The following is a 23,637-nucleotide window of genomic DNA, read 5'->3' as shown; positions in this document are numbered from 1 at the left end:
CTCAGCGACCCTTGATGTTCTGTGCTCCTGAAGATTCAGAGGGGGGATCTTTCTGCTACCTTCTGAGATCACAGGGGAAAAATTTTTTTCTTTTTTTTTTGTATGGGGCGAAGGGGAGTCACCTCTGCTCTTTCAAGGGGTTGGGGTGGGAATGGACGGTTAGGTGGCCACAGTATAACTAAAGGTTGGGTCAAAATCTTCGGTCCCCTCCCCGCTAACACTGGCCTCTTTCCTAGCTGTCCCTAGGCCCACCCCGGCTCCATTGCATAGTCTGGGTCCACTCAGATGCACCTGAGCTCAAATGCTGCTCCAGCGCATACTAGCAGCGTGACCTTGGACAGCGACCTGACCCCTGTGGGTCTCATTTGTACTGGGAACATGTCCACGGTGAGGCTTAATTGTGATCAAGCCCCTGGCTCTCTCAGCACAGAGCCCGGCGTGGAGAAAAGCTCCCGTAAGCTAGCAGACGGGCTGGTGGGCTCGGGGAGGGGGCCAGAGAGCCGTGGTGGGGTGGGGCAGGGGTCGCCCAGGAGTCCCGCCGCCCGGCCACGAGGTCGCCGCCCTCTGCGAGGCGACGGCGGCGGGCTGAGGCTACCGGCGCCGCCCCCGCCCCTCGCCGCATCCCGGGCGGCGCCCCAACTCGGCGCCCGGCATGGAACGGGTGCGGGGCTGGGCCAGGGCCGGCCCGGGGGAGCCGGCGGGGCGGGGCCGCCGCGCCCCGCTCCCCCTCCCCGCCGCCCGCCGCCTTCTCCTCCTCGCGCCGCCGGGGCTCAGAACCGCAGCAGCAGCGGCCGCGGCCACAGCTCCGGCTCCGGCTCCTCCTGCGCCCGGGCCCTGCTCGGCCCTGCGCGCCCGGGCCCCGCGCCCCGACCCCGCCGCCGCGCCTGCCGGGGGGCCTCGGGCACCCCCGCCGCCCGCCTCACGCTGAAGTTCCTGGCCGTGCTGCTGGCCGCGGGCATGCTGGCGTTCCTCGGTGCCGTCATCTGCATCATCGCCAGCGTGCCCCTGGCGGCCAGCCCCGCGCGGGCGCTGCCCGGCGGCGCCGACAACGCCTCGGCCGCCGCCGCGTCCCCGGGCCCGCAGCGCAGCCTGAGCGCGCTGCACGGCGCGGGCGGCTCGGCCGGGCCCCCCGCGCTGCCCGGGGCGCCGGCGGCCAGCGCGCACCCGCTGCCGCCCGTACCCCTCTTCAGCCGCTTCCTGTGCACGCCGCTGGCGGCCGCCTGCCCGTCGGGGGCCGAGCCAGGGGACGCGGCGCCGGGCGAGCGCGAGGAGCTGCTGCTGCTGCAGAGCACGGCGGAGCAGCTGCGCCAGACGGCGCTGCAGCAGGAGGCGCGCATCCGCGCCGACCAGGACACCATCCGCGAGCTCACCGGCAAGCTGGGCCGCTGCGAGAGCGGCCTGCCGCGCGGTCTCCAGGAAGCCGGGCCCCGCCGCGACACCATGGCCGACGGGCCCTGGGACTCGCCCGCGCTCATCCTCGAGCTAGAGGATGCGGTGCGCGCCCTCCGGGACCGCATCGACCGCATCGAGGTGAGCGCCGCGCCGCGCGCCATCGGGGACCCGGCCCCCGGCGCCGGGTGGGAGGGGCTCGCGGGAGTCGAGGGCATCCCCGGGTCCCGCGGCCACCGCCGGCTCAGGGACCCTGGGGGTGGGGGGCCGCCCTCGAGTCTCTGAGTCTTGGGTTTCCGTCTGTGCAAAGGGGATGGTTGGACCTTCCTCCCAGGGGAGAAGGGAGGAGTCAGGGAGGGAACACGGACCGGAAACTCACACTGACTGCGGCTCAGGGAGCACGCGGGAAAAGCTCGCTGCTGATCCTTTTTCCTCCAGGCGCTTCTGTAAGCCTCAGTTTTTGAGTCTGTAAAATGGGTATAACGGTGACCACTTGTAGTGTGGATTGATTAAAATGCAGATACGTGAAAATGCTCGGTACGTACCAGGACCTCTTTGAATGTCCGTTTCATTTCCTTCTTTCAGACATCCCCAAAGCAGCACCAGCCACACACTCAGTCCACTGTGGTCAGGAGATAGGAGGGCTGTCTGAGGGACTCGAGGTCGTCCTCTCCTGCAGAATCGCAGGGAACAGTGTCTCATAAACCAAATCCGGATGCTCCTCACCTTCTGCGCCCCTAAGGCCCCCAGCTGGGCTCGGACCATGGACAGGGACAGCAGAAGCTCAGATGGCGGTAGCCCTGCCAAGATGCCTGGAAGCCGGCCGCTGTGGGCTGGGGGCTGAATGGAGAGTAGGTCCCATTTGGGTTTCTCCCCCTCTAGTCACCTTTTTCAGATGCTCCTGTCTCAGACTTGGAGTCAGACATGAGGGGCCCAAAAGGGGCAGTCCACACTTGGCTGTCCTGTGACCCTGGACCAGCCATTTCTCCTTTGAAGCTGCCCGACCTCTGCCTCCCTCTGAAAACCTATTTGGAGCCACCTGGAGGGGGAGCTGGACAAATTAGTCAGGACAGACATTCAGAGACCCTGACCACTCCCAGCATCCATGACTTCCAGACTGCAGGGAAGGGGGTTCACAGCAGAACAGGATCCATGGGAGGAGGGGGCAGAATGAGGCCCAAGCACCGGCTGCCGCCTTTATCACCTCCCCCTAAACCGAGTGCAGCTGGTGAAGGGGGTGCAGTGGCTGGAAGAAAGGACAGGCAGGGACTCTTCCCTCTCCATGGCTCTCTCAGTTAAATCCCTGGCGGAGCAGCACAGGAGATGCTGGTGTGGAAGCCTGGCCTTACCCACGGCCCAGTGGCCCTCCAGAAAGTCTGTGTGGTGTCTGCACCCACCCCGCAGGGTGTCAGAGCACAGCCAGGCAGCTATCACAGCCAGCCCCAAACCTGGAGTTCAGAGACCTCCTCACAGAGAAGACCTCCTCTAACAGACCTCTCACAGAGGTCTCAAGTTGAGTGACTGCTGTTTTTATCATTAAGTTCTAATATTACTAATTTTTTCCAATAGCCAAAATTTAAAATAAGAACAAATCCTCCATTTAGGAAATAGTTTATTAATGTTAAAAAAAAAAAATCTGGTCTTCAATCAATTTCCTCTTGCCTGCCCTCGCCCCTGCCCCCACGCCCAGATGGCTCCCATGGTTCCTCCCACGTCTGGGGCTGGCAGGGCTGGGCCTGCCCTGGACCTGTTCCCCCAGCATCTGTGCATTTGGCAGGGTGGGCTCCCCTCCAGTTAGCCCGCTGAGGTTGGGGGGATCCTAATGGCTGGGGTTCAGCACCAGGTCAGCCTCCTGGGTGGAAGAAGTCCTGCTTCACTGTATGCACGCCTCCTTTCTGAGTGCAGGGGACATGGAGGGGCTGCCTGCCCACCAGGACTGCCTTCTGAGCCTGCAGCAGCCAGAGCCAGTCTCTTTGGGGTGTTTGACAGTGGCTGGGACTTGGAGCCCAATGGACTTGGTCTCAGCTCATGCACCTTTCAGCCACTGACTAGCTTCCCTCTTCCTTTCTCATCCAGAAACCTCGAAAGAATGCCCTTCAGGGTCTACTTTATCATCACTAGTCTCTCTCCCACCTTGATTCTCCGGAAATACTCATGGCGTTGAGTTGGTAAATTGAGCAGGAACATTTCAGTCCTTCTCTTGCTGGTTCTGTCTCTGACATCTGACCCCATAGATCATTTCCTCCTACAAATCTCCATGCCCTGGGCTTCTAGGTGCCTCTCACCTGCCCCTCCTCCCTCCCTGCTTCTCTATCCCCTCTTGGGTCCTCCTCCTTTAATATGTGCACCCCTCCTGGCCCTCCTCTTGCTGTTTCCCTGGCAGAACTCAACCACACTCTGAAGCTTCCAACACCATTCCACCATAGTGCCCCCAAACCAACTTCATCCCCAGCCCAGGTTTCTCTCCAAGCTTCAGATCAATAGATCCAATTGCTTCTTGAGCACCTCCCCCTGGGCATCCCACCAGCCCCCTACCTTCATCATGTCCCAACCTGAACTCACGTCCTCTGCCAACCTGCTTTTCAGTTGTACCCTGAGAAGCCATGCTTGGCTCCTTTCTCTCCCTCCTCCTCCCCGTCAGCCTCATTTCTCTGTGGATGCTGCAGCAGCCCCCTTGCTGGTCTTCCACCTGATCAGGCACACCCCTCCATCCATCCTCCTCCAGGCCTCCCCAGGGATCTTCCTTAAGCCCACCATTGGGCTCTCCTGTGATAGCAGACTCCAGCCTGCTCCCAGGCTGCCATTTCATTTCCAACGTGTTTCCCAGTTCCTCCTTCTTCTGCCCAGATTACCCCCAGTTTATCTATACTCATCATTTAAGTCTGCTCTGAGGACACCTCCTCCCAGAGGTCCTGCTTGATTACACTCTGTCCCTTTCCTGTCCCCACCCCTGCACATCTCAGCACACCCCTGCTCCTCCCCACCTCTCTGCATCACCCCCTTCCCCACCTCACTGGACTGACTGCTAAAAGGGAGGAAAGGTCTCTCTGGCCCACGATCTCCCTGCAGACCTCAAGTTGGAGTCACATTTGAGAGCTTAGGAGAAATCATTTTTCTTGTGTTTTTATCTTTGTTGTTGTTAATTGAAAAACTGTCAAAAGATTTGAGGGGGGGATTACATTTAATTCCACCATTTTATTCGTTTTTGAAGCCCTCCCCCTTTTTGGTCCTTTATCAGAATGTGGACATTGTTCCCGAGTTGCTGGGGTTGCTGGTAATTACCATTTTAACGATGGCTTTAAGATCCTGGATCCATCTCAGCCTCCTCCATCCATCAGTCCTTCGGCTGTCTCCTGTTGCTGGAGATGTAGGTTGTTTCTAATTATTTTTTCCTCTGGATGCTCATTGCAGGATCGATTTCATGCAGATAGTTGTTTTTTTGTTTTTTTCTTTTTAAGTCAATTGAGTTATTTCTTTAGGCTGAATTCCCAGGAGCGGTGTTACTGGGTCAGATGATATTGACTTTTATGGCTGTGGCCAAAAACCCCTTTCCAGAAGGACCATTTATGTGGCAACCAGCCATGTATGTATGCTGCGGTGTTATGTTTTCGCACTACTTTATGTGAAAAGCGGAACTTCTCAATTGATTTAAGTAGCAATTCTTTGACATAAGCCACATTCTTAATCCTATGTGGCAAGCTAGTGGCCTCTCCTCATCTTGGGGTGGAAGTGATGAAAAGGACCACCCTGATGATAATCACAGAGGCTCCTGGACTGTTGTAACAATTAGAGCTCACATTTACTGAGAGCTCACCATGTGTCAGGGTGCTGTGCATTAGCTCATTTAATCCTGATAAAATTTCCATGAGGCAGGTACGATTCTATCCCCCTTTAACAAATGAAGAAACCAAGGTTCAGAGAGGTTACGAAACTGGCACGAGGGGACACAGCATTGGAGTCTGGATTTGCCTCTCAGTGTCTGGCTCCAGAGTCCTTGTTCTTCATCATTAACTCTAGGTCCATCTGAGGGATCAGGCCTCAACTTCCTTCAAGAGAGTGAGGAAGACAGGTGAGGGAAGTGCCTCTTGTGTAGTAGCCTGGACCATTTCTGAATCAGAGCGTCTAGAGCAAGAGTGATGAGGACCAGTCCTCAAAGGTTTGTCCTGCTGGCTGGCAAGATAATCTGGAGGCCGAAAGCAATAAACAGCAAGTAACATGTATTAGGCACTTAGAGCGTATTAGCTTATTCAGTCTTCAGCCCTATGAAGCAGCCTGTACATATTCCCATCTTACAGATAAAGAAATGGAGGCTCACAGACTCTGGAGAAACCAGAGCCAGCTAAATCACCACCTGCCCTCCCTACCGCCAGCTTCTGTTTCCCCTCCATAAAATGATACAGTGGGTAGATGCTCCCTAACCACCTTGCAGCTCTAATATTCTCTGAAATGGGAAGACGGTATGGCATAACGTTGGGTTCTTCTTGCTTGTGACTTTAATCACTTTCTCTCTCAGTGATCTCATCTGTAAAATGGATAGAAGGAGGAGCTGGGTGTGGTTCAGGCCCTTTGGGCTCCAGATTCTGAATTCTTAGGCAGATGTTTCCTGATTAGGAATTGTCATCTGTGCCCTGGAGGCCTCCCCTCCCTGGCAGGACTCCCCCTGGGAAAGGAGACCCCTCCTGCCTGTTCCAAGCCTGGCAGGAGCCACTTGGGCAGAAGACAGGGAGAAGCTTACATGTGACCCTTTCTTTCTAAGGTGTATCTTACATTCAAGATGTTTAAGAACTCACATATCATACTTTAAAAAGACACAAATCTTTTTTAGTGTATTTATTTTTAATTGGAGGATAATTGCTTTACCGTATTCTGTTGGTCTCTGCCATACATCAGCATGAATCAGTCATAAGTATACATATGCCCCTTCCCTCCTGAACTTCCCTCCCACCTTCCACTGCACCCCAGCCCTCCTGGTTGTCACAGAGCACCAGTTTGAGCTCCCTGAATCATACAGCAAATCCCCACTGGCTATCCATTTCACACATGGCAGTGTACACATGTCCATGCCGCTCTCAGTTCATCCTGCCCTCTCCTTCCCCCACAGTGCCCACAAGTCAGTTCTCTATGTCTGTGAAGAAGACGCAGATCTTAAATGCACAGCTGTGTGAAAATATGTGCATGGGCACACCCATGGAAGCACCACCCAAATAAGAAGTAGGACATTTCCAGCACCCTAGAAGGCTCCTTTGTGACCCCAAAGTCCAGGCTTCCCCAGAGGCACCGCGATTCCAGTTTTCAGCGCTGTAGATGAGTTTTCTCTGTGTTTGAACTTCCATCAGATCGCCTCAGGCAAGCTGCAGCCCTTCATGGCTGGTGTCCTCGTTGCACGTTGACCTTCAGTCATGGTGTGTGTGTGTGAGTGGTTTACTTTTCACTGCTGTGTAGTGTTTCCATGCGTGGAAACACCTTACTTACCCATTCCCTGATGGAAGGACGTTTGGGTTGTTTCTGGCTTGGGATCATTACAAATCAAGCTGCCGTGCATGTCCTTGTGATATCCCTGGTTGGTTAAAAGTCCTCATTTCTCCTGGATGTATCCCCAGGAGTGGGATGCTTGGGTTCCAGGAGAGGCATATATTTAGCGCTAGGAGGCTCTGCCAAACACTTTTCCAAAGTGGCATCTAAGTGTTTGCACGCCCACCTGGTGTGAAACTTGTCAACCTTGCTGTGGTCATTTTAAAGACACTCCCCATTCTGGTGGGTGTGTAGTGGACTCATCGTGGTTTCAGTTTGTATTTCTCTGGTGACTCATGATGCTGAGCACCTTTTCTTCTGCTTACTGGCCATTTTCTGAAGTCCTTGCCTGTGGGAGGTGGACCAAGGTCAGGGGCTGGTGCACCCCACCCCCTGAGTGACAAGGCCAGTCAGACACTTGATCCCCACAGAACTCGAGACAGGGATTGAGGCAGCCAACCCGAAGTGGAAGCTCTTAGGTGCCCCTGCCCACCCCGCATTTGACTCCGGGGGAAGCTGAGGCTCAGAGAGGCGGAGTGACTTGCCCAAGGCCACACAGCACGTTGAATGCTGAGCCAAGATGACAACCAGGATTTTCTATGAAAATAGGCTGAGGGTGGGGTCCTCATCTCTGCTGCAGATTTTGGCCCAGGGCCCAGAAGGTATGTGGGCAGGCAGGGCCAGGAAGGGATTTTGTGGCAGCTTGATGGGGAGTATGTGAAGGGAGACGAAAGGGCCTGGGGTTGGCGTGTCTAGTCGCTTGCTCTGAGGCCGCAGAGCCCGGGAGGGTGTATGGACAGACCCTCATGGAGCCGCTCCCCCTTCTCCCGACCTCCCCTCCTGCGTGCTGACTGCCGTGACTTGGCACCCTCGGTGTACAGAGGTCCATTTATCTGTTTTCCATTCCAACTGCAAAGTGGCAGTGGGGACCAGGTCAAAGGTCGGTCTGGCCTCTGCCACCTGCTCTCCTGCCCCTCCCCTGCCGGGGTGAGAGGGAGACAGAGAAGCCTGCCAGGCGGGCTCCTGGGGAGGAAGTGGGAGCAGGACGCCCCCTCTGAAAGACCTTCCCTCGACTCACCCCACCCTCTCTGCCAGCCTGTTCTGAGAGCCTTACAATTTAGTCCCGCAAGAACCAGGGGACTGTTACTCTCCCCATTTCATAAATGAGGAAACCAAGGCTCATAAAGGTTAAGAGCCTTGGCCAGGTCACTCAGCTGGGATTTCAGTCCTAAGCAGTCTGGCTCCCTGGCCCACATCCCACTCAGTTACTACTCACTATGCTCTTCTTGGTGGCTCAGATGGTAAAGAATCTGCCTGCAGTGTGGGAGACTCAGGTTCAATCCCTGGGTTGGGAAGATCCCTTGGAGAAAGAAATGGAAATCCACTTTAGTATTCTTGCCTGGAAATTTCCATGGACAGAGGGGCCCGGCCAGCCTCAGTCCATGTGATCGCTTAGAGTCGGACATGACTGAACGACTAACGCTTTTTTCACTTTCACGCTCTCCTTCCTCTCAATAATAGGAAGTAGTAATAATGGTTATGACTCTCTATCAGCCATTTTTATATACCAGGCTTTACATATTTTGTCATTTTTGTCATTACATATATCCTAAGAGGTAGATATTATTATTCCCATTTTGCAGTTGAGGAGACTGAGGCTCCGAGGAGTTGAAGAGCTTGCCCAGGGCCACATGTCTAGAAAGTGGGGAGCCTGGGAGTGACTCAAGCCTTGTCTGGCCTGAGAGTCATGCTGGTGCCTGTCATCATGTTGCCACAGCGCACGGTGACGAATGAATGGATGGATGAACAGAGTGAGGCCTTGCAGTCCCTCCAGAGACACCCTCGTTCCCTCTCCCTCTGGAGCATCTTGGCCGAGGCGTCAGGGAAGCTGCCATCTGCTGAGGGCGAGGAGGCACTGGCCAGAGGAGGTGGAATGGGGGTGGGAAGAGTGTTCTTGGCAGAAGGAACAGCATGTGCGGGGGCCCAGGGGTGAGAGGGAGTTAGGGACAGCTGGGCCTTTCAGTGGGAATGAAGGGTAGCCTCTAGGGGTGTGTAGTAAGGGCTAAGAGTAGAGGGGCAGGGTATTGATGGTGGGAGAGGAGGGCTACTGAAGGGTGTAAGCAGCGTGCTTGGATTTGCACTGAGCTGCCTGCCTCTCTGGCTGCTGTGTGGAGAAAGGCCAGAGTAGGAGCCTGGGGGCGGTGGCCTGGACCGGGGTTGTGGGGGAGGACAAAGGAGCCGAGTGAGGCTGTGGTTAAGATTCTACCCTCAAGACTCTGCTTTTGGATCTTTCCCCCCATTTTTTAAAAGAAAATTATTGGGGACTTCTCTGGCAGTCCAGTGGTTGAGAATCGCCTTCCAAGGCAGGGGGTGTGGGTTCAATCCCTGGTCGGGGAATTAAGGTACAACCGCACCATACCCAGCACAGCCAAAACAACTTTTTAAAACAAGACAGACACTGAAGTGTAGAGACTACCATTCAAGTCCCCACTGACGCTCGAGACCCGGACAGTTGCCACCAGCTGACGCCCCCGAGGGCCTCCCCTGTCCCAGCCCCAAGAGAGGGTCACCGCTGTCCTAAATTTGTGTTTATCACTCCATGCATTTATTTGTGCTTTTATAAACACATGAGCTGGCTTTGAATCTTTGTACCTTTGTATGAATGATATCCAACTGTTCTTCTGTAGCTTGCTTTTTTTCTCAATATAATGATTAAACAAAAACATCTATGGTTGAAGGTGGAGGAGGATGGGCTCCTTGAAGAGATGTTTAAGGAGTGTTAGTAATAATCATAATAATAGCTGACACATAGCCCATCATTTGCCAACTCTAAGGGCATTATATCTGTTAAAATTTCTCACTGCAGTGCTATGAGCTATTATTTTTGTACCCTTTTTTGCTGATGAGGAAACTGAGGCAGGGAGGCTTTCCATAACAAGGTCAGTGGGCTGCTGGAGCCTGGGTGTGAGCTGGGGCAGACTCACACAGGACTTAGGGAATGAGCCCATATGGGAGATAGGTGGCCTGACCCACACCACAGCCACCAAGCCTGCTCTCTGCCCTCCTACCCCTGGAGCTGGGCCCTGTGCTGTCTGCGCAGATGGGAACTGTGCAGAGGGTGGAACCTTGACCATGAAAACCAGCACCTTCCTCCTTCCTCATAGGAAAGGAGCAGACCCCCACCTGGGGACAAGGTGGCAGGGTCTTCCCCACACCCTCCCAGCACCAGACCTCCCCCACTTAGGCAGGTCCCTCCATCCAAGCCCCTCTGCAAAGCTGCCCCACACCAGGGTCTGACACCACCTGCCAGATCGTCCCAGCCTTCTCAAGGCCACTGAAACCTCTTCTGCTGGCCCTCGAGGCAGGCAGGACAGCCGGCACTGTACCCATTTGGCAGACCGACAAACTGAGACCCAGACTGTTGGGGCAGGACCAAAGAAGGAGAAGAGGTTCTGGAGTCAGAAGGGACTGAATTGAGATCCTGGTTCTGTGACTTGGCAGTGTGTGACCTCAGATAGATGACTTCACCTCTCTGAGCCTCTGCTCTCTCATCTGAAAAGCAGCCCTCCTTAATTCCCCAAATAGTTGAGAGGGCTTGTGGAATGTTTGCACGGTGCTTCCGAGTGCAGGACTTGGCACGCGGCACGCGGGAGTGAGGACAGCTGCCTCCGTTAGCATCTTGTTACTGAGTGCTAATGAGCCCAGCACGTTAGCTGAGTTGGACCGGAACCCTGGGCTCTGGCTCCAGGCCCCACGTACTTCCACCAAACCCCACCCCAGACTCCCAGCACGACAAGTGTGGGTTCCGAGCCCCCACCAGGACCCGCGTGGGGTGATGGCGTCGTCTCCCCACCATCTTGGGCTGGGGGCCCACTTGGCATCAGGCCCGGAGCCCACGCGTCACAGCCTCTGCCTGCAACAGATGGGTAAGTGGGGGGAGTCATGTTCTTCTGATGCAGACATCGGGGTGGGGAGGGGGCCACACAGGATCCAGTGAGCCCACCTCCTCCCTGGCCTTCCTGCCGGCGGCAGAGCTGGCGGCTCTGACAAAAGAACAGCTTGTGTGCCCACCTCCCTCGGCCTGTGCCATGTCTTCTTGCAACGGCGTCTGTGTAAATACCACTTGACGTCCTGTTCCTTCCTGGCAGGTCTTTCTCCCTCTGAAGGAGGAGGACTCTTTGCAGGAGAGAGAGAAGGCTTTGGCTCCAGAGGGGTCAGCTTTGCTCAGCCCTTCCAAAGGACTTCTTCCTCAGTTTCCCCATCTGTGAAATGGGGACACCAAGAGTGCCAACCAAAATGAGTGGCTGTGAGGATTCATGAATAAATACCTGGAAAGTGCCCAGGGGGGACCTCCTTCAGAGGTGTGTCCCTCAAGCCCAGGTAGGCCCAGTGGATGGAGGGACAGTGAGGCTAGAAGGGGGCCCATTCCAGGAGACCCGGCCCCGGCCCTTCCAGTGCTGATGTAGACAGCACTTCATGAGCTAATTGCCTCAGCCTAAGGCTTCCCAGAAGTCCCACTGCCTCAGATGTAGTGGGTGGCTGGCCCTGTCACTCCATGAGCTGTCTGTGGTCAAGGAAAGATTCTGGAGGTAGCAAGCTCCCCGTCAGCTGATGTATTCAAGCCTCACAGTTTGCATTGTTTCTTCTTCTTTGGCCATACCACACAGCATGCAAGCTCTTCATTCCCTGACCAGGGATCGAACCCAGGGCCCCTGAAGTGGAAGCATGGGGTCTTAATCCACTGGACTGCATGCATTCTGCTTTTACACTCCACAAGGATCTGTTACTTCCACTGTTTCATCCTTACATCTGTCTTGCAGATGGGCGGAGTGGGGCCGGTTGTTCCTATTTTACAGAAGGGGAAACTGAGGCTTTGTGTTTAGTCAGCACCAGAGTCAGGATTCGTGGGCACCTGGGGAGTGCCAAGGAGCCCTCCAGATAGTGGACAGTGAAGAGTTGTGTAGTAAAGTGGGGCCGTGTGTACTGAGCAGTTCATCCATCTGTGCCCCGCCCCCCTCACCCGGGCTCCCCACCTGGTGGGCCAAGCAGGCGTCTGCATAGGTGGATGGCTGTGCCCTCCCACCTGGGACACTGTGGGGGATACAGGTGGCCACACTGGGTCAAGCTGGAGCTCCTACTATGCACCATCTTTTAATCCTGACCACAGGCCTGCAAGTCCAACATTCCAAGTCCCCGCTTTCTTTATAGAGGAGGAAAAATGACCCCAGAGGGATTAACCCACCTGCCCCCCCACCCTCAGGGTGCAGTGGCGGAACCAAGTGTGTGATCCCATCACTGTCTGTGGTGGCAGCTCCCTTCTCTCTGGTGCTGAGTGTGGCAGTGACGCCTTGCCTGCACTGCCACTGCCCTCCCCACCCCCAGCACTTTGAAGCAGGGGACACGTTTATCCTCTCATCACAGGGGTAGGAAAAAAAAAAAAAGAGCTCAGCAAGGTTAAGGGCCTTGCCCAGTGTCACACAGCAAATGACTGACAAGGTCAGGGCTGGGCCAGTGGAGCTGAGCAGGGTCTCTTGTGCTGGCCCCTGAGCTGTGGGGCCGTCCCTGTAGGGTGCTCAGGGAATATCTGCTCGGTGAAGGAATCATGAGAATTCAGTGAGCTCAGGTCTGGGAGTAAGCCTGTGGTTGGGGCCCAGGGCAGGTGAAGTGGGAACCAGCAGGGCCTTTGGACAGTGAGGAAGCATCAGGCTGTCAGTAGGGAGCATGGAGGAGGGGAGAGCGGACAAAGCTTGTCTAATTTGGCTCCTAGAAGCTCAATGAATTATTCATTTCCTACTCCCATGACGTGTCTACCAGAGACCGTCCCCTCCCAGCGTCAGGATTTGTGGCCTCGGCTGCCTTCCTCCACCCAAGAAGGGGTTTCCTCCAGCAGGGAAGGGGAAAGGAAAGACCCCCTGGCTTCTGTCCCAATTCTCCTTCCCGCGGGGGTCTTAAGGCAGGCCAAAGGAGGACTCTAAGACACTTTGTCCTCATCCTGGGTGGGATGGGGGTGTCTGAGACCACCCTCGAACACTCTGCTCTAGAGAGCAAAGTAAACAGGCTCTGCTCACAGGCATTTACCACCTAATCATCCCCACATCCCTTCTAAATACTTACAGTTGTGCCATTTTGCCTAAGAGGAAGCAAGGGTTCAGAGAGATGGAGGCATTTGCCTCAGGCTGCACGGCAGGTTGGTTCTTGAGCAGGATTTGAGCCCTGGGATGCCTGCCTCTGGAGTCTGTGATCTTAACCACCCATCACAGCAGCACTGGAGCCCTATTCCAGAAGCCCCCTGGTTTGTGCCCCTGGGTCTGCCCGGCACCCACACAGAGTCTTGAACCATCTTGGAAAAGTTTGGCATGTGAGTAAGTGGTGATCAGGACAGCCCACCTCTTCAAGGACCCATCAAGGTGCGGCCTTCCAGTGATGAAGGGCTCGGCAGTGGCTTTCAACCCCAACTGCACATCGGACCCTCTGGGGGACTTTTGCAGCTCTCCACTGCTGGCCCCGTAGGCTGAGACGTCCTGAGGACAGGAGCCAGCCTGCTGTCCACTCGCATCACACACCAGCACTGGAGATAGCCTGCTGCCGCACACGCAGTGCACGCTCACTGCCTGAAGCGGGCATTGCCATCCCACTATACGTATGGGGGAGCTGAGGCTCAACACGGGTCACTCAAGCAGGGCTAGTGGACATCTCTGGGACTTTGTCTCTTTCCATCCTCCCTCTGACTGACTTCGAATGTCCCTTTCTCCGTCTGTGAGCAGCAGGAGCTTCCAGCCCGAGTGAACTTCTCAGCCGCCCCAGCCCCTGCGCCTGTGGTGCCCACTGCCCTGCACTCCAAGATGGACGAGCTGGAGGGGCAGTTGCTGGCCAAGGTGCTGGCGCTGGAGAAGGAACGTGTAGCCCTTGGTCACAGCAACCAGCAGCAGCGGCAGGAGGTGGAGAAGGAGCTGGACGCCCTGCAGGACCGTGTAGCCGAACTGGAGCACGGTGGGTCCTGGGCCCCACAGAGGGCATGGTGGGCGAGGGCATCCTTGGTCCTTGGATGGTCCTCAGGGTGGCAGATTCACTCAGAAAATGTTTCCCAGAGGTTAAAGCTAGATAGGTTGGTGGGGAAGAGGCTGTGAGACAGAGAGAATGATTGGGGTGTTCTGTTACCATTACCATTTAGCATTTTCTGGCACATTTTCACCCACTGTATTCCAGGAGTGGACTAAGTACTTGATACGCCAGCTGGTTTAATCTTCACAGACCATACAGGGGTGGCTCTGTTTATTATCCCCTAATAATAAATAAGGCTATAAATAAATAAAATTTATGTTTATTATAATTATTAACTATTTATAAAAAAGAGTATAAACAAATATTTATAAATAAATAATAAGGAAAATAAGGCTCAGAGAGGTCAAGTGACTTGCCCAAGGTCACACAGCCAGTAATTGGTGGATCTAGACCTTCAATCAGGTCTGACTCTAAAGTCCCTGCCCTTATCACCCCCTACAAGAGTGCCTTGCCATCAGAATTTTGTCCTTTGTTTAACACCTGGGCCCGGCACCACAAGGTTCATGAAATCATGGCATGTTGGGCATTGTACAGGTGTGAGCGTGAGGAAACCTGGCTCCTCGGTCCACAGCTGTCACCAGCTTGCTCCGTGACTTTGAAAGTTCACTTCCTCTCCCCAGGCCTCATTTTCCTCATCTGAAAAACAGGATTTTAGAACTCGTGAACTCTCAGGGAGCTTTCATCTTTTAAACTTGGTGAGGACCACCCTTGAGGCTTATAGACAAGTTGAGGTTACCAGGGGCTAGTAGCCCTCATTCTGGAGTGTGCCCTGCCTACCGCCCCCATCCGTGTCTGCTGACCCCCCACCGTGTTCGCCTTGCTCACCCCGCTCAGGGTCCTCAGCCTACAGCCCCCCAGATGCCTTCAAGATCAGCATTCCCATCCGCAACAACTACATGTACGCCCGCGTGCGGAAGGCGCTGCCCGAGCTCTACGCCTTCACCGTCTGCATGTGGCTGCGCTCCAGGTCCGGCGGCACTAGCCAGGGCACCCCCTTCTCCTACTCGGTGCCCGGACAGGCCAACGAGATTGTGCTGCTGGAGGCGGGCCATGACCCCATGGAGCTACTGATTAATGACAAGGTGAGCAGGGGCTGAGCAGAGCCGGAGGGATGGGGGTGAGGCAGGGGGACCCTTCCAGGATCATTTGCACTGCGCTGGTCCCAGATGGGTGGGGCCTTTCCATTCTCCTGCTCAGCAGAATCAGCACGCATGAAATGCCTCCAAGATGGACAAACTCATGCCAGGCTGGGTTCTGGGAATTCAAGATAAGCCAGACCTGGGGCTGATAGGATAAGAGCTCCTGTCTAAGAGAGGCTGTCAGTGGTGGTGTGCCATTTACAGAGGAGCATGTGAGGATCACAGAGATTAAGAGACTTCCCCAGCAACCCGGCTGTGGGAGCAGGACTGGAAATGCTGCCTACAGCAGGGCACCTCCAGGGCCCCCAGGGCCCTGCTCACTCTCCTGAGCAAAGAGAGAAGCAAATGAGGTCCTAGGACCTCTCTGGGGAGGGAGGCGGGGAGCGAGGGCAGAAGAGCTGGTGGATTCCGTGTCCCCCTCCCCCTGGCAGTCAGCCCCATACCCCTCCCCTCACGTGGCGAGTAGGCTGGTGCCACGGTCAAGCCCTGGCCTGAATGCTGGATTTGAATCCTAGTTCTGCCGCTAACCCACTCTGTGACCTTCGACTAGTCACTTGCCCTCCCTGTGCCTCAGTTTCCTCATCTGTAAAGCAGGAATAATAATAGCCTCAACTGTACATGGTTGTGGTGAGAATTAAATGGCTTAAATACATGTAAACGGCTTTGAGCAGAACTTGGCATTTAACAAACGTTGATGAATGTGCCCCATTTTTATCATTCCAAGTCCCATGCTAGTATTTTACCCATATTGTCATCCTTGACCCAACAGCCCCAGGAAGTAGACACCCTATTATCCCCATTTTGCAGATGGAAAATCTGAGGTTCAGTGAAGGCAAATAACACACCCTGGCCACAAAGCTGGTGAAGGGGTGATGATGTGACTTGGGGGTCTTGGGCCCCACTGTTCTGCCCTTGGGTCACCAATCTTCCCTATGCCCAGGACTCCCACCCTGTCACCACTCTCCCAGGAGTGGACAGGGCAGGACAAGCTGGGGAGACAGGGGAGTGATGTAGCAGGGGCATGGTGATTAAGGGGGAAGCAAGGTGAGCATCTTATCACGCCATTCCCCACAGATATCTTCCCCAGCCTGACATATTGCTTTGGGTCTTGATGGCATGCTGGTCTTTTGAGATGCCCTGGGAAATGCAGAGAACATATACTGCACCCACTTGTGACCAGCCCACAGCCACACAGAGCTGCTGGGAGTGGCTGATACCCAGCAAAACCCTGCTCAGCAGGAGGTGCCTTTCATGGGGTCCTGGAGGAGGAGGAAAGAGATAGGCCAAGGGGATAGTGAATTTTGCTTGTGGCCCAGTACACGCTTACCCTCTAAGTCCATCAGAGGGTAGCTGGATGACATCTAGATCGTGCCACCCAGTTCCCCTTCATAACCCCCCTGGCTGCCATCCTTGGCTCTGCCCATGGTAGCAGTCAGTTCTAGTATAATAGAAGGAATTCAGCACCCTGGACAGGGCACAAGGCAACCCAATTTCCTGACATTCTGGTGCCTTTTGAGTACCAGCCTCACAAACTACTCACAGTTCTCATTTTATTCCAGCCTCTAATCCCTTGCCCCTGCTGTGCAAACCGACTTCCACCCCCAACCTTGGTTTGCCTTACAGTGGAATTTCCAGAGCTCATTATACTTCCAGATGTGTTTAGATTTCACATCTTCTGTTCCCACACTCCTCTCTGCCTCTGGGCCTTCACGGCTTCTGTGTCTCCCACATGGCCCCTATGTTACTCTGTTTTGTGATATTGTCCCTGAAGTCCTCCCCTTCTGTGCAGACTCAGCTCATTTTAGGACCGGATCCATATCCCCCGGTGTCCAGAACAAGGCCTGGCATCAAGTAGGCCTCAGAGAATATTGTAATAAATTGTGATCTCAGAGAACCTAGGAGACGAAAGAGCCCTTTGGGAGCCCCAAATCCACAAGCAGCAAGTACCTTTCATCTCACAGGCCAACTCCAATCAATCAGCAGTGCCTTCCAAGAGCACTGAGATGAGAAAGATTCCGAGGGTGAGTCTAGGCTCATGATTGATTAGCCATGTCTGCCTTGGATAGAGTAGGAGGCAGAAGTGGCTGCATATTTGCCACCCTTTGCCCAAGCCCCTGACTTTATGGATGAGGAGACAGAGGCCCAGGGAGGAAAGAGCAACCTCCCCAGGGTCCCACAGGGCGTTGTGGTTGGCAGTACTCAGAACAAGGCTTGTTCCATCATTCCCAGCACTTCTTGAGCCCAGCTGTGTGAGATATTCAGGGAAGGGAGGCTTGTGAGATACAACTCCCACCTTACAGGCCTGACAGAGAGTGAATAACCACCAAAAACCAACACTGAGTAGTCCCTTGTGACCTGAGTGAAGTGCCTGATGATATTGCTACATTGTGGGGAAAGAGGAAAGAGTGGCTGGAAAGACACTGGGCGGGGAGGACAGGCAGGGTCAGACCTTGGGTCAGCCCCTGGAAGGAGGGACACTGGTCTCCCCATCCCCATCCCACTGCTCCAGCCTTGGGGCTTGTGGCACCTCTGACCCGGGGCTGGGGGACCTGTTTCCAGGTGGCCCAGTTGCCCCTGAGCCTGAAGGACAATGGCTGGCACCACATCTGCATCGCCTGGACCACAAGGGATGGCCTGTGGTCTGCCTACCAGGATGGGGAGCTGCGGGGCTCTGGTGAGAACCTGGCCGCCTGGCACCCCATCAAGCCTCATGGGATCCTTATCCTGGGCCAGGAGCAGGTAAGGGTCAGGGTGGGATGCAAATAGATATCCCACTCACTCCAGGCGCCTCAGGAGGAGGGGTAGGCGGAGGGTCCCTGAGAGCACAGAAGTGAGCGCTCAGTCTGACCCAGCCATTCTGCAGATGGGCAGACTGAGCGAGACTGGCCCAAGGGACTAGAACCTTGGGGCGGGACCAGAACCTTGGGGCGGGACTAGGACTTGGGGCGGGACTAGGATTTGGGGCGGGACTAGAACCTAGAGGGGGCGGGGCTTCAGCCTGGACAGAGTTCTGACTCACTGAGCACGTACTTGCCTATCTTTTCTGCTTCCTTACTCCGTGTCTTTCTTGTTTCTTTCTGCTTTTTTGGTCCAGGATACCCTAGGCGGCCGCTTTGATGCCACCCAGGCCTTCGTGGGTGACATTGCCCAGTTTAACCTCTGGGACCACGTCCTGACACCAGCCCAGGTCCTGGGCATTGCCAACTGTACGGGGCCACTGCTGGGCAACATCCTCCCATGGGAGGACAAGCTAGTGGAGGCCTTTGGGGGTGCAACGAAGACCGCCTTTGATGTCTGCAAGGGCAGGGCCAAGGCATGAGGGGCCACCTCGTCCAGGGGCCCCTCCCTTGCCTGCCAATTGGGGAACCTTCCGGGGCAGGAGCGCATTCCCTCCTTAACCTACCCTCACACACTGGTCTCCTTTTTTGCCCCACTTCTGGCCATGCCTCCCATTTCCCCCACCTGTACCCACACCTCCAGAACACCCTGCCCTTGATGGCTATCCCCCTGATACCACTTGAATGGACATAAGCAGCTCGAGTCAAGAGGTCAAGCCTGGGGTGAGTCCAGGGCCTGGCAGGGGGTACATCGCAGCACCCACGGCTCTTGCCCCACTGCTGGCATTAGAGTGGAGCCATCTCTCACCCCGTGTCCCCTTACCCATCAACCACAGCTGATTCCACTGATCTCACAGCATCATCCTTGGGACTGTGTACAGGTGAAGGGCCCACTGTCTCAGTGGCAGGGATGGCTATCTGTCCCCTTTCCTCCGTGAGGCAGGCATGCCCCCTTCCTCTTCAGGGCCATCATGGGCTGTGGAGCTGTCCCCCAGCTGATAGGGAATGACAGAAACACCCTGGAGACTCAGACTCACCCCCTTCCATCTTTCCACCAGCTACCAGTCATGGGCAGGGGAATCTTGTTGAAGCTTCTTCCCCCCCCCCCCCTGCCCCCACCTGCACCCTTCCCTCCTCTTTCCTTGTTTCTTTGTGTGCTGAATGGTTGCTTCGAATGTTGGTTCCATGCCTGGCCCAGCCCCACCTCAATTTCCAGGACATTCCCTTCCCAGCTCCAGCCTGGAGAGCTGGGGACCAGGATCTCAGGAGGCCCACCTATGGCTGCATCCACTGGCATGGTCACTTGCCCCTTCTCTGGCCAGAACAGGCCCTGGGCCACTTTAGCCTGGGCTGGGGACAGCGTGGGACAGAGGCATGTGCCCCACAAGACCCAGGCTCTAGCAGAGCCACAATACTGGCCCGCTCTGCATGGCCCTGCAGCCTTTGGGGAAGGAAGGAAGCAGAGAGGGCAGGGAGAAGCATGGAGTGGTATGCAGAGCTCTGGATGGGAAGAAGGAGCCCCTGGTTCCTGGTCTTCTCTGCTGCCAGCCTGCTGTGTAGTCTGCTGACAGTCCCTGCTCTCTCCTGGCTGGCCATCCTCATTTGTGAGTTTAGGTCATTTCTGAGAGCTCTCCAGATCAAAAGTAGGATGGTCTATGATTCCAGGTGGATAGGGTGGGACAAGCCTGAGAACCTACTTAGGTATCAAGGGGCATAGCAGGGGCAGGCCCTGGGACTGGGCAGCAGATGGGATCTGGCTAGGCATGGGTCAGGGTCAGCAGCTGGCTCCAGAGAGTCAAGGGCAAGGGCAAGGGCAAGGGTCAAAGCAGACCAACCTTATACACAGATTGTTAAGGTCAGCTCTTCTGGATCACCCCAGCCTGGCACCCTTGCCCATCTGAGTGTTTCAAAGGGCTGGTGGCTTACCTGGGCCCTACCCTTGAGTCCCCACCAGCTCTCCCAAGACAATGGAAGAATATCAGAGCTGAGAAAAGCCACCCAGTCTGACCTCTTGTTGCTCATATGAGGAGGAGCTCAGAGAGGGCAAGTGACTTGCACAGGATCACACAGCTTAGTGGAGCTGAGCCAGGAATAGAACCCCGTGCTCTTTCCCCCACTCCATACTTCTTGCCCTTGAGAGGCTTTTGAGTCCAGCCTAAACCTAAGAGGATGGACATTTGAGGGGTCAGAATGCTTTCCAACATTCCAACAATGCTTTTCAACACTGGACCACTTTCCTGTATGAAACATACAGACATCTTGGCATTCCCACCCCCAATCCCTGGAAGGTAGTGTGGGAGAGGTGTGATCTCCTGGCACTTTGGCAGGAATGGAGAGCTGAGAACACTGGGGTCCCTCCCCAATCACCTACCGGGCGTCTGGACAGCTGTTGGCTACTTAAGTCAGATGGGCACTGGTGGCTTTTTGTTCCTTTGGTTCCCTGTATCTGCTCCCCACATCCACTTAGCCTGAGGCATGATGCCCGAGCTACAGACTGTGGGGTGCAGGGCCACGGAGGTTTTTCCAAGACTTGTTGCTTCCAGCTCCCAGATCCTCGTTTCTGCTTCAAGAGGGCAAATAGACCATTCAGCACTTTCAGCCCAACTCCCCCTAGAAGGAGGGATGGCGCGCATTAGCCAGAACCTGCCGAGATCTAGTTGCCCTGGTAACAGCCAATGACATCAGCCCCAGTGCTGGGTCAAGCATCTCATAATGACATACGCTGTTGCTGGGGTGATGGCGAAATTTGGAACTTAGATTTCAGGAACACTGGGCTTTATTGGGTTCATGTTATTGTCTTTGAAGGAGCAGCTTTTGTGGAGGCCTTGGGGAGAAAGAAAGAATCTTAGGAAGGAGGTGATAGAACTTGTTTGGTCACTCAAGCCCACCCAGAAACATCATCCCAAATCCTTTATGCTTTGTCATGGTGATCGTGAGACTTCTGACCTGTGCTGAATCATCCTGGTCAGCCCTCCAGAGGGAACAGGAACAAAACCAGAGATGTTGCCATGTAGGCTCTGAGTTTGGGCCATCGGTGAGTGGCCTGGGTCCCTATTTACATTCCAGAATGATGAATGTCCCAAGTCCCCACTCCTCTGTCTACTGATTATCCTTCTTTGCTGAATGCCTGTTGTTTGGACTCCAGCTTTGACCTTCAGCTACTCCCAGGCACAGCCAAAAAGATGGGGAGGGAGAGGTGCTCAGCTGCGTCCTCGAGCTACTCCCAGCTGAAAATGAGGCTGGAACCATGTCTGTTACACCTTTGTAACCTTGCCATGCTGGGTACCTCACAGGGATCAACTCATTCACCCTCACAACAGTTCTAAGTAGGACTGTCCTTAGTCCCATTGTACAGTAGAGAAATGGAAGCCCAGAGAGGTTAAGTAACCTGCCCATGTCAATCAGCCCACAAGTGATGGAACCCAGAGTTCAAAGCTGGTGACATCCAGGGCCACCCTTCAGCCTGAGGGGACAGGCGCTACCATTGCCTGGGGAATGGGATTTGGCTATCTACTGCTCCTGAGCCTGTCCACCCCGACACAGAGGAACACAGAGGTGAGGGATGGACTGGGCCCTGGGCCAGGGTCCCCTTGGGTGAGGCCAAGGGAGGGTTCTCAGCCCCTTCAGGGAGCACATCCCTGTGAGGGGTGCTCACAGCCCAGCCCTTCTCTCACTGGCTGGAGTTTCCAGGAGAGCTGAAGGGAGAGAAAGTTGGGTGTCTTCCAAGAGTCTCAGGCTGCAAAGGGGAGAGAGCTGACCCTTCTCAAACCCCTGCTTTGGGCCCAGCCCTGAGCCAGGTGCTTCACAGCTCTTATCTGCCAGACTTTCCCACCCTGTGGCACATGGCGCCCCTAACCAACATCCCAAGAGGCTGATCACCTTGCCACATCTGTGCAAGACCTGGGACTACAGGCACGGACAGGAAGGGCTCCGAAGCCCTTTTTTTACAGATGAAGATGCCAGGGCCCAGGGGGGATGAGCAGTCTTTGGGGTTGCCCAGCCCAGATACTGGGAGACCTGAACTCAGCTTTCTGACTCTGCATTCAGTGTTTGCTCCATGATGCGGTGGTCCTAGCCCCCCTCAAACGGGTCCCCTCTTTACTCTGTTTCCCAGCATCCTTGCTCTGAGCAAACTGGGGAAGGGACACCGCCCCCCCCCCACCCAAAAGATGAGACCGTCTTTGTCCCAACTGCCTGCCACTCCAAACCCTTCCCCCGGCCCCTGACCCTGCTGGGTGGGGAAGGGGCTCACGTGGGCCCAGGCTGAGCAGCGAGTGAGCATGTCGAGCTGTCAGACTCTGTGAAATTAGTGCATCCTACTGGCAACCCACCTCCCCCGCCCCGCCTGATTTTGTACATAAAGTGACATGAGATGCAACATGTGTGTGTATGTGTGTGTGCGTGCGCGCGTGTGCGTGTATGCTATGTCATGGTTTTTGTTACTTTTTGTTTTTGTAAATTTGAATGTCCAAAATAAACGTGATGTTTACTCTGAGGCTCTTCTTGCAAAGGTGGGGCTACCCTGGAGGTGCTGGGCAGGAGTGAAGTGGCTACTACTTGGAGCAGGGCAGTAGGTAAAGACAGAGGGGGTGCCACCTCACTATACCAAAGCCTCACCCAATCCCACCTGTGCCCCCCTAACCTGACAGGCTCTGCCAGGTCCCAGGGACAGACACACCCCTGTTTCCAGGATTTCTGCAGGAAGGATGTAAAGAACACGGGTCCCACATGGAAAGTGTCCCAGTTCTGATAACTGGGCTTTGGCCTCATTCCTAACACCTCATCCCCACCTCGTGCCCCAGTTACAGGATCCCAGGTTCCTGACTTGTTCCCTGAGACCCAATCTGCCTGAATTACTTGCCTGGGTCCCCAGAGCATCCCTTGGGGTCCTGGGGAGATGGGGTGGTGGAGTGGGAGGGGCCCTGTTGTATTTCAACCTGTCCCCTCCTCACGGTCTACCTGGGCCCCTGTGACTCACGTCAGAGACTAGACTGACTCTCAGCATCAGGGTCTGCTACCCCCACCCACCCCTCCAGGGCTCAACCCATCCCTCAGAGGTCTTGACCTGGTCCCCAGCCCTCTCCGTACAGACCACCTCAGGGGCACAGCCTCCACCCTCCTGCCCCATCAATATTGTCACTGCTCCTAGTTAAACCTTGTCCTCAGATGGTCCCTGGGAAATGCCAGGGGGCCAGTCTGAGGTTACAGGAAGTCACACCAGCAGAACAGCCTTCTCAGGCTTTTCCAAAGTTTTCCAAACTTCCAACAAGAGGAATTCACCCCCATGAAGCAAAGGGTATAGCTGGAAGCAGCACTTCAAACAGGAGAACCATATTTGAAGTCCACTGAGTAATCTGAAAAACTCCTGTGCTTTCTGCATTCTACTCCAAAACGCATCCAGATTTGTTTTAAAACATTGCTTTTCATTACTTAGCACTGAGCAAAATGAAGCTGCAGGCAGATTTGCTTTGTTGGTCCTCTCTTCCACCAGTTTCCTTACAACACCCTCTTTCCCTCTGTCCCACTCGGCTGGCACCATCCAGCCGTGGTTAAATCCCGCTGCCCACCTGCTTCCTGCCAGCACCTGCACGTCTGAGCGCTGATGTGGAAAAGCGCAGGGCTCTGATGTGCGCTGACTCTCATTTTACATTCATGGTCAGAGGTCTCCAAGGGGCGTTTCTTCCTTTCCAGCTAGTAAA

The 23,637-nt window shown here is 55.1% G+C and overlaps 1 protein-coding gene across 1 annotated transcript; it reads left to right on the top strand.

Moving 5' to 3' along the window:
* Positions 1-378: 378 nt before the first annotated feature.
* NPTXR (neuronal pentraxin receptor) lies at positions 379-22,433 on the top strand. Its single transcript, XM_060413680.1, has 5 exons — positions 379-1,530; positions 13,665-13,890; positions 14,797-15,044; positions 17,661-17,840; positions 18,196-22,433. Exons 1-5 carry the CDS (start codon positions 379-381, stop codon positions 18,418-18,420), a joined length of 2,031 nt encoding a protein of 676 aa, XP_060269663.1. The 3' UTR covers positions 18,421-22,433.
* Positions 22,434-23,637: the final 1,204 nt, after the last annotated feature.

This window comes from Ovis aries, chromosome 3 (assembly GCF_016772045.2).
Source record: "Ovis aries strain OAR_USU_Benz2616 breed Rambouillet chromosome 3, ARS-UI_Ramb_v3.0, whole genome shotgun sequence".
NCBI lineage: Eukaryota > Metazoa > Chordata > Mammalia > Artiodactyla > Bovidae > Ovis > Ovis aries.
Note: the sequence above shows the minus strand (reverse complement) of the source record. Positions and strands in the feature narration are given on the sequence as shown.